This window comes from Xyrauchen texanus, chromosome 1 (assembly GCF_025860055.1).
Source record: "Xyrauchen texanus isolate HMW12.3.18 chromosome 1, RBS_HiC_50CHRs, whole genome shotgun sequence".
NCBI classification, from domain to species: Eukaryota; Metazoa; Chordata; class Actinopteri; order Cypriniformes; family Catostomidae; genus Xyrauchen; species Xyrauchen texanus.
In genome coordinates this window covers 38,929,624-38,940,791 of record NC_068276.1, presented here as the reverse complement: position 1 = coordinate 38,940,791, position 11,168 = coordinate 38,929,624, and the positions used below count along the sequence as shown (strand labels likewise).

At 36.3% G+C, this 11,168-nt stretch overlaps 1 protein-coding gene across 1 annotated transcript; it reads right to left on the bottom strand.

Annotated features, from left to right (window-relative positions):
* Positions 1–97: 97 nt before the first annotated feature.
* On the bottom strand, positions 98–10,998 carry LOC127636189 (origin recognition complex subunit 6-like). Its single transcript, XM_052116653.1, has 7 exons — positions 10,870–10,998; positions 10,614–10,740; positions 6,308–6,471; positions 6,125–6,214; positions 2,540–2,649; positions 2,088–2,174; positions 98–632 (listed from the first exon to the last, which is right to left on the bottom strand). The coding sequence occupies exons 1-7, from the start codon at positions 10,932–10,934 to the stop codon at positions 502–504; spliced, it is 774 nt and encodes a 257-aa protein (XP_051972613.1). The 5' UTR covers positions 10,935–10,998; the 3' UTR covers positions 98–501.
* Positions 10,999–11,168: the final 170 nt, after the last annotated feature.

The following is an 11,168-nucleotide window of genomic DNA, read 5'->3' as shown; positions in this document are numbered from 1 at the left end:
AACACATCAGAAGCTCTTGAATACTTGACATGAGTAAATTAAGATTTTATTAAGGTGATTCAAACCAGCATCACACAAATCTAATAAAAATCAAGTCACATTCTCACTAGACATAATCATCCCATCATGATGCAGTAAACAGATGACAGATTTGATATAAGTTCAAATCTCACCACTCACACATGTATGGTATACCTACCACACAACTAAATGAACAATTATACCATCCTGTCATTTCAAGATATCAAAACTAGGAACTTAGCATGGTACAGTGATGAACTCACTAATTAAATCTGTCATTTCACTGGCAAAAAGTAATAAAGTGCCCAGAGTCCTCCAGAAATATTCATACTTCAATGAAAGTGACTTTCACAAAAGTAGTCAGAAGGGGGCAGTTGAGTTGTCTTAGTAACAACATATTAAAATAATCCCAAGAAGGGTCCAGCTGACATTATGCAAAACCTTAATTAAATAAAATGGAGACATAAAATCTTTTAGAGTTCATGAATTTACAGCCTTTGCTTTTAATGCATTTTCAAGGATCTTTCTTTTCCACTCTTCATAATATTGTGTCTCATCCTCCTCTGTCTTCTCAATACACACTTCCTTAGAGGGTGTTGTCTGCGCCACATCTTGGAAGAAAACAGAAAGAATGTAATTTTTGTTTTCATTGAGTATGACAGGTATGCTCTGTGCCTTTTTAGAGATCACAACTAGAAGTATTCCTTATTGATGTTAGTACAGGAAAAATGTGTATTCCTCCAACTTAGAGAAAGACTTAAAGGGATAGTTCACCCAAAAATGAAAATTATGCCATAATTTACTCATTTACATCATTTAATAATTTACCTCATGTCGTTATAAACACATATTTCTTTATTATGTGAAATACAAAAGATGTTAGGCAGAATGTTCAGTCTCAGTCACCATTCAGTTCCATTGTACGGGAAACAAAGAAGCAATAAAATGAATAGTATCTGAAGCCAACATTCTGCCTAATGTCTCCTTTTGAGTTCCATATAAGAAAGTCATACGAGTTTGGAACAACAGGAGTGCAAGTAAATCATAACATTTTAGGTGAACTATCCCTTTAGAACAGAATGTCCTAAGGCCCGATATACTTTTAGAAGTTCTTATTCTTTCTTCATTCAGGAGTAAAAATAATTTCTAAATGGCCAAGCATTCAGAAGCCCCCTTAGAAGAGCATTTAAATATGAGGACGCTCAGTAAAACCTAACTAAAATTACATTAAAATGTGTTATCAATGACTTTGATTCTTTTACTGTCCTCATGTGAATTCTACTCATAGAACAAGTCAGTTTTAATCATTCGTTATTAATCATATATTATTTAAATAATATACGGTCTATGCAGAAGAAAAGGTTTAATTTGTCTGGTTAACATTATGAATTAACGACGCTACTGCACTAACATTCTATACGCGGCCATAAAATGCACCGTTTAAACTCCGTTATTGTGATTTATAATGACACTGATACTACTGCAAATATGAGTGTATAAAAGTGTTAATGTGCAGAATAGAGACAAAAGAATGATCATAGGCATCTTACTTTAGTCAGATGTGTGAATGGCTTTCGCTGCAGATGGCGTATGAGTAAAATGGGCACTTGAGAGTTTTTGAGAATATTTGATTCCGATAGTAGACTAATAAATAAAAAAAAAAAACGCATGACATGGTCTTGGAAAATGTTTCTAATCGGAGCTCTAGGTCACACCTAACATGGATATGGACAAATGACAGTAGGAAGGTGCTTTGCAGCCGGTAATAATCTTTCATAGTTTGCCCCTGTGAGTGGTTACGAACCACCAAAACGAATGCAAAAACACCTTTTTTTTGACCAGATTGTGTTTTAAATGACGTCACACACATTCGTTCTTCGATTTCGTATGAAGTATATGCAGGCCTTTAAAATGGGATAAAATTCTTTAGAACTTCCTTTGTATAGAAGTAGATTTCTATAGAATCATAGATACAGATACTCTTCTACTGTTTTCAGTAATTGCAGCTAGAAGTAAAAGATATGATCTGCCATTATTGTATATTGTTAAGCAGTTGCTCGGCTTACCATCGTCTTCCATTTCTAAAATTTCAGTGAGAGTCTTCTTCCTCTTTTGAGCTTTTTTGATTGGTTCCTCCATAGAGGAAGCCTCATCTGAGGGGACACAGAGAGATTGCACTAAATCAAGTCTGCTTAACATCACATCTTCAATAAACACTTGAGCAGAAAACATGCTGGTCTTTGATGTTCAACTACACACAAAATATACATTGTCTAACTGTGATATGTCTGCAGCCATGGTAACCACTTAAAACGTCTTCATAACTCTTTGAAGTAATGTTTTTCTTTAATGGGAGAAACAAGATTAAAGTTCTGCACCTTCAAATACAACATCTTTGTTAAAACATGAAGGTCAGACCAAGTTTAAAACCTCCCACACAAAACAGCTTTGTGCCTTTATTCATTTTAAACAATCTGTCATTTTCCAAAAAGGCTTTGTTTGAAGGATTCACACTCACTGCAGATCTCTTGTCCGAATTTCTGGAATTGTGTAGACAGCCGGTCAAAGATTCCCTTCTTCGCTCCAGATGAAGAGGCTAATTTCCTGTCAGTTCTGATTTTCATGCACCTTCAAACAGAAGGATAGAACCAATTTATTTTTCCATTTTCAGTTAAATGTATGTAAACCAGGTGGCATTTTGATTTAGAGGTTTCTGTGACTTGTTGGCATGCATAAAATCATTCAGACACATCTGGGGGCCTGAGCCGTTTGTGTTTGCACAATATAAGAATTCTGTACAGAGTTTGGTTGGACAAACATAACCAACAATGTCACAAGTGTAGAAATCTGCTTAAATCACAAGAAAAACAGATCAAGTAATTAGCATTTTGCCAGTCATATACCTAACTTGTGCATGTGCACTCACTTTCAAATCCAGTCTAATATCCAGAAACTTATTTCTGAGAGCAAGCATGTCACAAAAAATGTGACATAGGGATGTATTATCGACAACATTGACAGTACAAAAATGTTGACAAATTTTTTGTTGTCGAATAGTCGTTTGATCTCATTTAATGTAATGTGAGATTACATTTAACTCTAATGACGATGCGCGAGAGCAGCTCTCGCCTGACTGAGGAGAGGAAGAATTATACAGCTCACAGTTCAGACACTATTTTCTAAACAGTTTCAGGTGATGTACATTGCAAAGTATGAGGGAATTATCATGAAAAAATACAAAATAAGTAAATAAAGAAACACTCTTGTTGTGGAGTAAGCGGAGCCAGAGCTCTTTAAAATGAAGTGCCCCCACATTACAGCCGTGGTCAAAAGTATTGACAGTGACATACATTTTGTGTTTTGCAAAGTTTGCTGCTTCACTATAGATAATTTTTTCACACGTTTCTATGGTATACTGTAAAACAATGATAATCATTTCATGAGTTATAAAGGCTTTTATGGGCCAAAACACTCAGTCAATATTTACATTGTTGACCCTTGTTCTTCATAACCTCTGCAATTTCAGGGCCAAATCCTGACTGATGACGATCCATTCTTGACTTATTAGTGCTCAGATTTGATCACAATTTGTAGGCTTCGGTTTGTCTACTCGCCTTTTGAGGACTGACCACAGGTTCTCTATGGGATTAAGATCCGGGGAGTTGCCTGGCCACGGATCCAAAATTGTCAAAGTAATGATCTCCGAGCCACTTCATTATCACTCTTGCCTTGTGACATGGTGCTCCACCATGCTGGAAAATGCACGGATCATCACCAAATTGCTCCTGGATCGTTGGGAGAAGTTGCTCTTGCAGGACGTTTTGATACCATGCTTTATTCATGGCAGTGTTTTTGGGCAGAATTGTGAGAGAGCCCACTCCCTTGGATGAAAAGCAACCCCACACATGGATGGTCTCAGGATGCTTCACTGTTGGCACGACACAGGACTCATGGTATTGTTCACCTTTTCTTCTCCGGTCTATCGATTTTCCAGATGTCCCAAACAGTCGGAAGGGGGCTTCATCAGAGAAAATATCTTTGCACCAATCCTTGTACTTTCTGCATAATTTCAGTCTGTCCTTGATGTTTTGCTTGGAGAGAAGTGGCTTATTTGCTGCCTTTCTTGACACCAGGGCCATTGTCCAAAAGTCTTTGCCTCACTGTGCGTGCAGATTCACTCACACCAACCTGCTGCCAATATTGAGAAAGCTCTGCACTGGTGATGACACAATTCCATAGATGACTCCATAGGAGGAGACTGTCCTGGCACTTGGGATGTCCTGAAGCCTTCTTCACTGCAGTTGAACCTCTCTCCTTGAAGTTCTTGATGATCCGGTAAATGGTTCTTTCAGGTGCAATATTCTTTGCAGCAATTTCCTTGCATGCGAGGGCATTTTGATGAAAAGCGATGATGGCTGCACGTCTTTCTTTAGATTTAACCATTGCAAACAAGAACACAATGATTTTAAGTACTTCTTCCCTCCTTTTATAGCAAACAGTCTGCTCTTATAATCCAATCAGAATGATATAGTGATTTCCCCTGACTAGAAGTCGTTCACACTTTCGCAGGTGCAGCTGATATGATTAGTGAAATGATGTTGGCTGGTCATTTTGTGCCAGTGAAATTTGGGTTTTTGTGAAAAAGTTGCATCTGATCACTCTGCACAATAATCTAGAAACAATGTGAATCAACACCACAACAACTGAAGCAGAAAACTTTGCAAAACACAAAATTTATGTCACTGCCAATACTTTTGGCCACGGCTGTACATCTTAAAGGCAGTTATATTTAATACGTAATAGCTTTATTAAAGCCCAAATAATAAGGAATAAGAGATCTTTCTATTCAGTGAGTTTTGCACAAATGTCCTGATCTACGAGGGAGAGATTGAAAATGCACCTGGCTGAGGCACTGTGTCACGGAGACGCAAGTGCCTCGAGTGTGGATGCTTAATGCAGCTAAATTATAACGTGATGTCTCACAACTTATTGAATCATAATATATGTCACTGTGTATTTCTTATAGTGAAGAAAATTGTCAATACACAGGTTTATTAATATGTTTGTTTTTTGTGAGTTAAATATGGATTGAAGTGAACAGAAAGGTGAGAGAGGTAGTCTTCATCCCATTATACACTGCAACAAAATAAGTTTTAGATTTGTTTTGGTTTGTTTTCAAATATAAATATCTAAATCTAATTGAAAACAATGTCTATTTTTTAGACATTTTTTTTTATCGGATAATGTTTTAAACTATTTTAATCTAAAAATCCTTTAAAAAAAATGATGCATTCACCTGAGAAGCAGAATATAAGATATTTAGACTTGATTTTAGAGAATAGATTTTGAATATAAATATATTTTGTCTTTACTGTACTCGCAGCAGTATAGCCAAATGAAAAAATACACATATACAAAATATACTTACTGTATATTTAAGATACATTCCATTAAAGCAAGTCTAAATATCTTATATGTTGCTTCTAAAGTAAATGCTTCTTGTTTTAAGGATTTTTAGACCATTTTAAAAGGAAAAAAAGACATAAACACTTGATGATAATAGTATTTTTTGCAGTGAATTTCTTTACTGAATTAAACTTGTAAAAAGTATTTTTTTTCCCTTTAATTCAGTGAATGCCATTTAGAGGTATTTTAAAACGATGGCTATGTCCTCTTTATTGTTAGTAAGCACGTTTAATACAACCTTTTAAGTCGGGCACAAGCTGAATAATCATTTAAGAGCTATTGATTAATCGTTGCAATAATCGTTCGATTAATCTATCAAAATAATCATTAGTTGCAGCCCTGCCTATGAAAAATGTTTAAAAGTTAATTTTAAGTATCAAAAGGTCCAAATTAATCTTTATGGAATACATTATAACTTGTCAGAGATTGACTTTTCCCACTTATTCTCTGTACCTTAACCAAAATGCCATTGAGAACAGCATATGTACCAGGTTTTCAAAAGACTAATATTCCTGGTTTAATATCTAATCAGCATTTGATTTGCAAATACTGTCAAAAATAGGATCATCCAACGGTTATTAAACCAATCATTAATGAGTCAATGTGCCATTACCTCTATTACAGAGGTATTACTTACTTGCATGCAGTATATAGGGCTGCTGTGGTAAAGAGAGGTTTTGATAAGTCAAGGTCTTGTTGCTGAGCGGCAGGCAAGCTGGCCTCATACCTTGAATAAATACAAAGATTTAAATCAAATTATTCCTTTTCAGCATCAATTCAAGCTTATTTCACTGAAGTTATGCAAAGTCATGCAGCTCACCGTTGGATGATCTGAGAGGCCACTTTAACTGCATCCAAACAGCCATACTGCACTGCAAGATCTCTGAGACCCAGGTTTGACTGCAGACCCAGCATGCACTCCATAGCTTTCAAATTACTGTGGTACACCTTAGAACTCAACCCGGATAGCTTGATGGCATACTCCTATACAGCAGACATGTGTAAGAATATTCATTGTACATTTTTCTCAATAAAAGCTTAGAATTGTACATAAAACATCTATAGCATGTATCTACACATGTATACTGTGTCATATTTGTATATATACCCATATACATATTGATGTATACACCCACAGATTATATACTGCATGTATAAAACACACACACACACTGACCACTTCATTAGGTACACCCTCTAATATTACATTTACGCATTTGGCAGACGCTTTTACTAATTCACAAGTTCAAGCCCTCAAGACTGATTATTGTAATGCATTACTGGGAGGATGTCCTGCAAGTTCAATAAATAAACTTATATTGGTTCAAAATGCAGCAGCCAGAGTGCTAACTAGAACCAAGGAATATTATCCCCATTTTATCATCGTTTCATATACGGTTTATATGGCTACCTGTTCCATTTTGTATTAATTTATTTTTAATACTGTTAACTATGCACAAAGCTTTAAATGGACTAGTTCCACAGTACTTAAGTGATCTATTATGCTATATTCCATCAAGTTCATTACGATCACAAAATTTTGACTTGTTAATAGTACCAAGCATATCAAAATCCACAAAAGGAGGTAGGTCCATTTCCTATTTGGCTCTTAAACTATGTAACAGTCTTCTGAACACCGTTTGGGACACAGACACACTCTCTCAGTTTAAGTCAAGACTAAAGACTCCTCTATTAAGCCATGAATACACCTAATTTATCCATCAACACCTAGTTAAGCTGCTTTAATTAGGTATGCCATAACCAGAAACATTTCTCATATTCTATAACTCCACAATAAAGTGGAAAGGCAACTATGCTAATATTATTCCATTTGTTTCCCTGTCTCAACTTCAGGATTCATATCCCGAGGTTACCAGGGCCTACCAGATCCAGCTCTGTTCCTGCTTGGTGTCCGACTCTAGTGCTACGTGTCGCTGAGTGATGACGACTACAGTAACTGCAGCCAGTGCCAGCCAGACCTCACTTCAGTCTACTACGATGGACTTCAGAGAATGAACCGATGCCAACTCCAACCATAAGACATGGGATACTTCATATGCCACTGCATGAACCTTGGATTTATTATGGACCTCACCGAACCTCAACGAAATGACCTGCCAGTTGAACTGTTTAACATTGGTCTAAGTATGGACTACACTCTTAAAATGGAATACATAGACTTAATTGCCAGTAAGTAACAGTAAGTGAAACTTCAGCTGCGTGGCAATGTGGAGTTTATATAGTGAAGAAAAACACCCTTGAGCAGCAGAACAACACAAACATGCGCAAAGTTCTTGCGTTCACAACACTTGGAGCGCAAATCCGAACCAAGGGATCTCAATATGTGTTCTAAGTATTAAACTATATTTAACTTGACACAGTGACACAGTTTTATGTTTATGACGCAACGCATCCAAGTCGCTACACAAGCATGTCTGATGCTTGTTGAAATTGACGGGTGCTTAAACAAGCCCTCATAATAAATCTCGAACTGATTGACAAATTCACTTGTGAAATTGATTGCTGTGAAATGTTTGCCAATGATTGTCTTATGATAAATAATATGGTAGTAAACAATACATTGTATTCTAAAGCCGCTTTTTGTATTGTTTTATCAATGATGAACTCTTCAGCTACAAGAATGTAATACATTTTAATTATCTGAATATTTTTGTATTTTATTTATATATATATTTATATATTTTATATTTAAAGATATCTATGTATCATTATTTCAGCATTATATATTGAATTATTGTTATATGAGGTGCTTTCTCATCCAATATTTGTATATGCGATTAATCGCACTTAATTAACACCATGTAATTAATTTGATAAAATATTTTAATCGATTGACTGCCCTAATATGTATACATGTTTATCTATAAATACATTTCTAATAAAAAAATAAAATTGCCGCTATTTAACTGTACAATCAGGAGTTGAAAACATCTGGTCCATCCTTACAGCAGGTGTTTCCATGGAGCTGGATCTTAAATTACTCTGATTGGTGCGTGATGCTTATCTCTGTGTTGATTGGATAGCTGCTCAAATTCACAGCAAGCCAGGATCAAGCAATCCAGCCACAGTCCAATGTTGAACTGACCTGGCCTGAACCAAGGAATGTGACTAGGACAGCTAACAATTATGTATTAAGTAACCCAGGGTTTTTGCTATAAACTAACTATATAATATTTGTTTTGAATACATGTAACTTAATAAAAGTTAAGCTAAACTCAAGTACACGTCACAAGAGAAGCAATCAACACTAAACAATTGCGTTTGTTTTTTTCTATGCAACTAGTTAGCTAGCTACAAATACTATGTATGTTTTCAAGAAAGACTTATAAACTCTTTTATTGAGGTATTATTTTATTGAGTTTATTGAGGTATTTTTAGAAGCTAAAAGACAGAGAAGGAGACGAAGGGACCCTGAATCGAGTCCAAACATGTGCACGTGATAAAGTGCACAACTGCTCGTTCCCATGATTAAACCCATGGCATCAAAATCTCACTACAGCCAGGTACCCAAACTAAGTAGGCAACCCTGTAAAAGAGAAGTTATTGCTAAGAAGCATTAATTAACTTGAGCATCAATGTTGATACAGTATTTCATGTATTTGAAGTAGTAAGAGTTAAGAACTCAAGCAAGGCTAGCTGGCTTGAGGTTATGATGGTTAACTAGCTTGTTAACATGTGCAGGACTCAATTCATTCAAACACTTAGTAAATAATTTTCAAGCAACATGCGGTGATGTAATCAGTTAAGGTCTAATCAACCTTCACGATCCCTCCTCCACAGAAAATAAGTCAAGACAGAATAGTGAGAAGAAGAATGTCAAAAGGTTACCACAGAATCCACTAGATTTATTTGTAAATAAAAAAACAAAAACAGAAGAAAAATTGAAAAATGTGACCATGAGGACAGAGAGGATAACAGATGAGGAGAAGAGAGAGGGGCAGGTGGTGGGATGCCTCTGGCCACAGGAGGATCCAACTAGCCTTCCAAAAGGTAAAGCATGTTGTGAAGATTAGTAAAGATTGTCACATTTGCCCTACCAGATCATAACTTATGTTTCTGTATCGGATTTATTTTATGTAATATCAGTGAACCAAGAAGTGGAGAGAAAGATCATGATGAACTGTAGTCAGTGTGTTCTTCAACCAAACATTGCTTTGCTCACTGCCCGGTTCAAGCCTTCACTGCCAAGTAGGAGCCTTAAAGAGCCACTTTGAATATAATTATGGCCTTCTTGGAGCAATAATTTCTCTGTGATTGAAGAGAGATCACTCTTGAAAGTCTGTAAATTGCAGCTTATTATATTCCCTGTTAACCAGAACATAGAAATGTCATACATTGTGTGTTATACAGGGTTTCCAGCACAGATCAATTTATGAGCACCTCAGGTGTTGGCCTGGTTGAAAAGTTTTTGTTCCAAACTGTATATAAGTGGCACTGACATTAATGCACATTATGGTTAACATAATAGTATCTGCATAATGCTGTGGATCTCCTTTCTTGCATCTGTACTGTCACTTTACATAGTGCACAATATAATCTCAGTTTTTACATATGAGAATATGAAAGCTGATTTAATCACATAGTCCTTTACAAAAGCTTTTTAAGTGTTATCTTCTCCCGACTCTCTCACTCACTCACTTTCTTTTTACTATCTATCCCTCTTCTCTCTCTGTCACAAAACACACACACACACACACACACACACACACACACACACACACACACACACACACACAGAAGAGATTGTGCAGCTTTAATAGAAGTTTTTTTTGCCAACAGGTCCCTCAGTATGTATTTCATTACAGATAATTAGTTTGTGTGACTTTAATGTATAACTTTGGTTGTGTTTAGATTAAATTTTGATATGAATTGCCGTAAATAAGATCTAATAACAGAATTAAAAATCTCGGACCTCACTAATTTCTAAACACTGGCTACAGCCCTGACACACACACACACACACACACACACACACACACACACACACACACACACACACACACACACACACACACACACACACACACACACACACGTGTCTATATGCATTTGTTAGGTAAATAGAATGATCTCAAGACACAATACACATTTACTGGGAAAAATACCTTGTCTAGAGGAAATTTCATTGATGTCGCTGCCAACTCGAGGCAAATGATGGCTTTGCTGGTGTCTGTCATAGACCCCAGACCAGCACACTTCACTTGGGATAACCGCATGTACTCCTCTGCTTGGCTGAAAATATCAGAATTAATCAGAAAATAATCAGAATTAGTTCTGTTGTTTTAGACACGTGCACTTCAGACGTGTCCAACAATGTCTTTGAAACGGTCCATGATCTCATAACTATTTGAAAACCCTCACCACAATATTTTAACAGACGTTATCCCAATCTTCGACGCAAGCTTGCGAAATAACTCTTTATCCATTTGTAAAGCGGTTCAGTTCGTCGTACGACCAGCAACACAACAATATCTTATCAGCCGATAGCCGTATTCGCAGAGTGATTTCGCGCGAAAACTGTTACGTGTCACGCCCGAAATAAACGTTCGGTCCAGTGATTGGTAGAGCTAAAATGGGCGTGAATACGTCACAAATAAATACGTAAACACGAATCAACCCTAGCTAAATGTATTTATTAAAATATTACTATACGTGGTTAA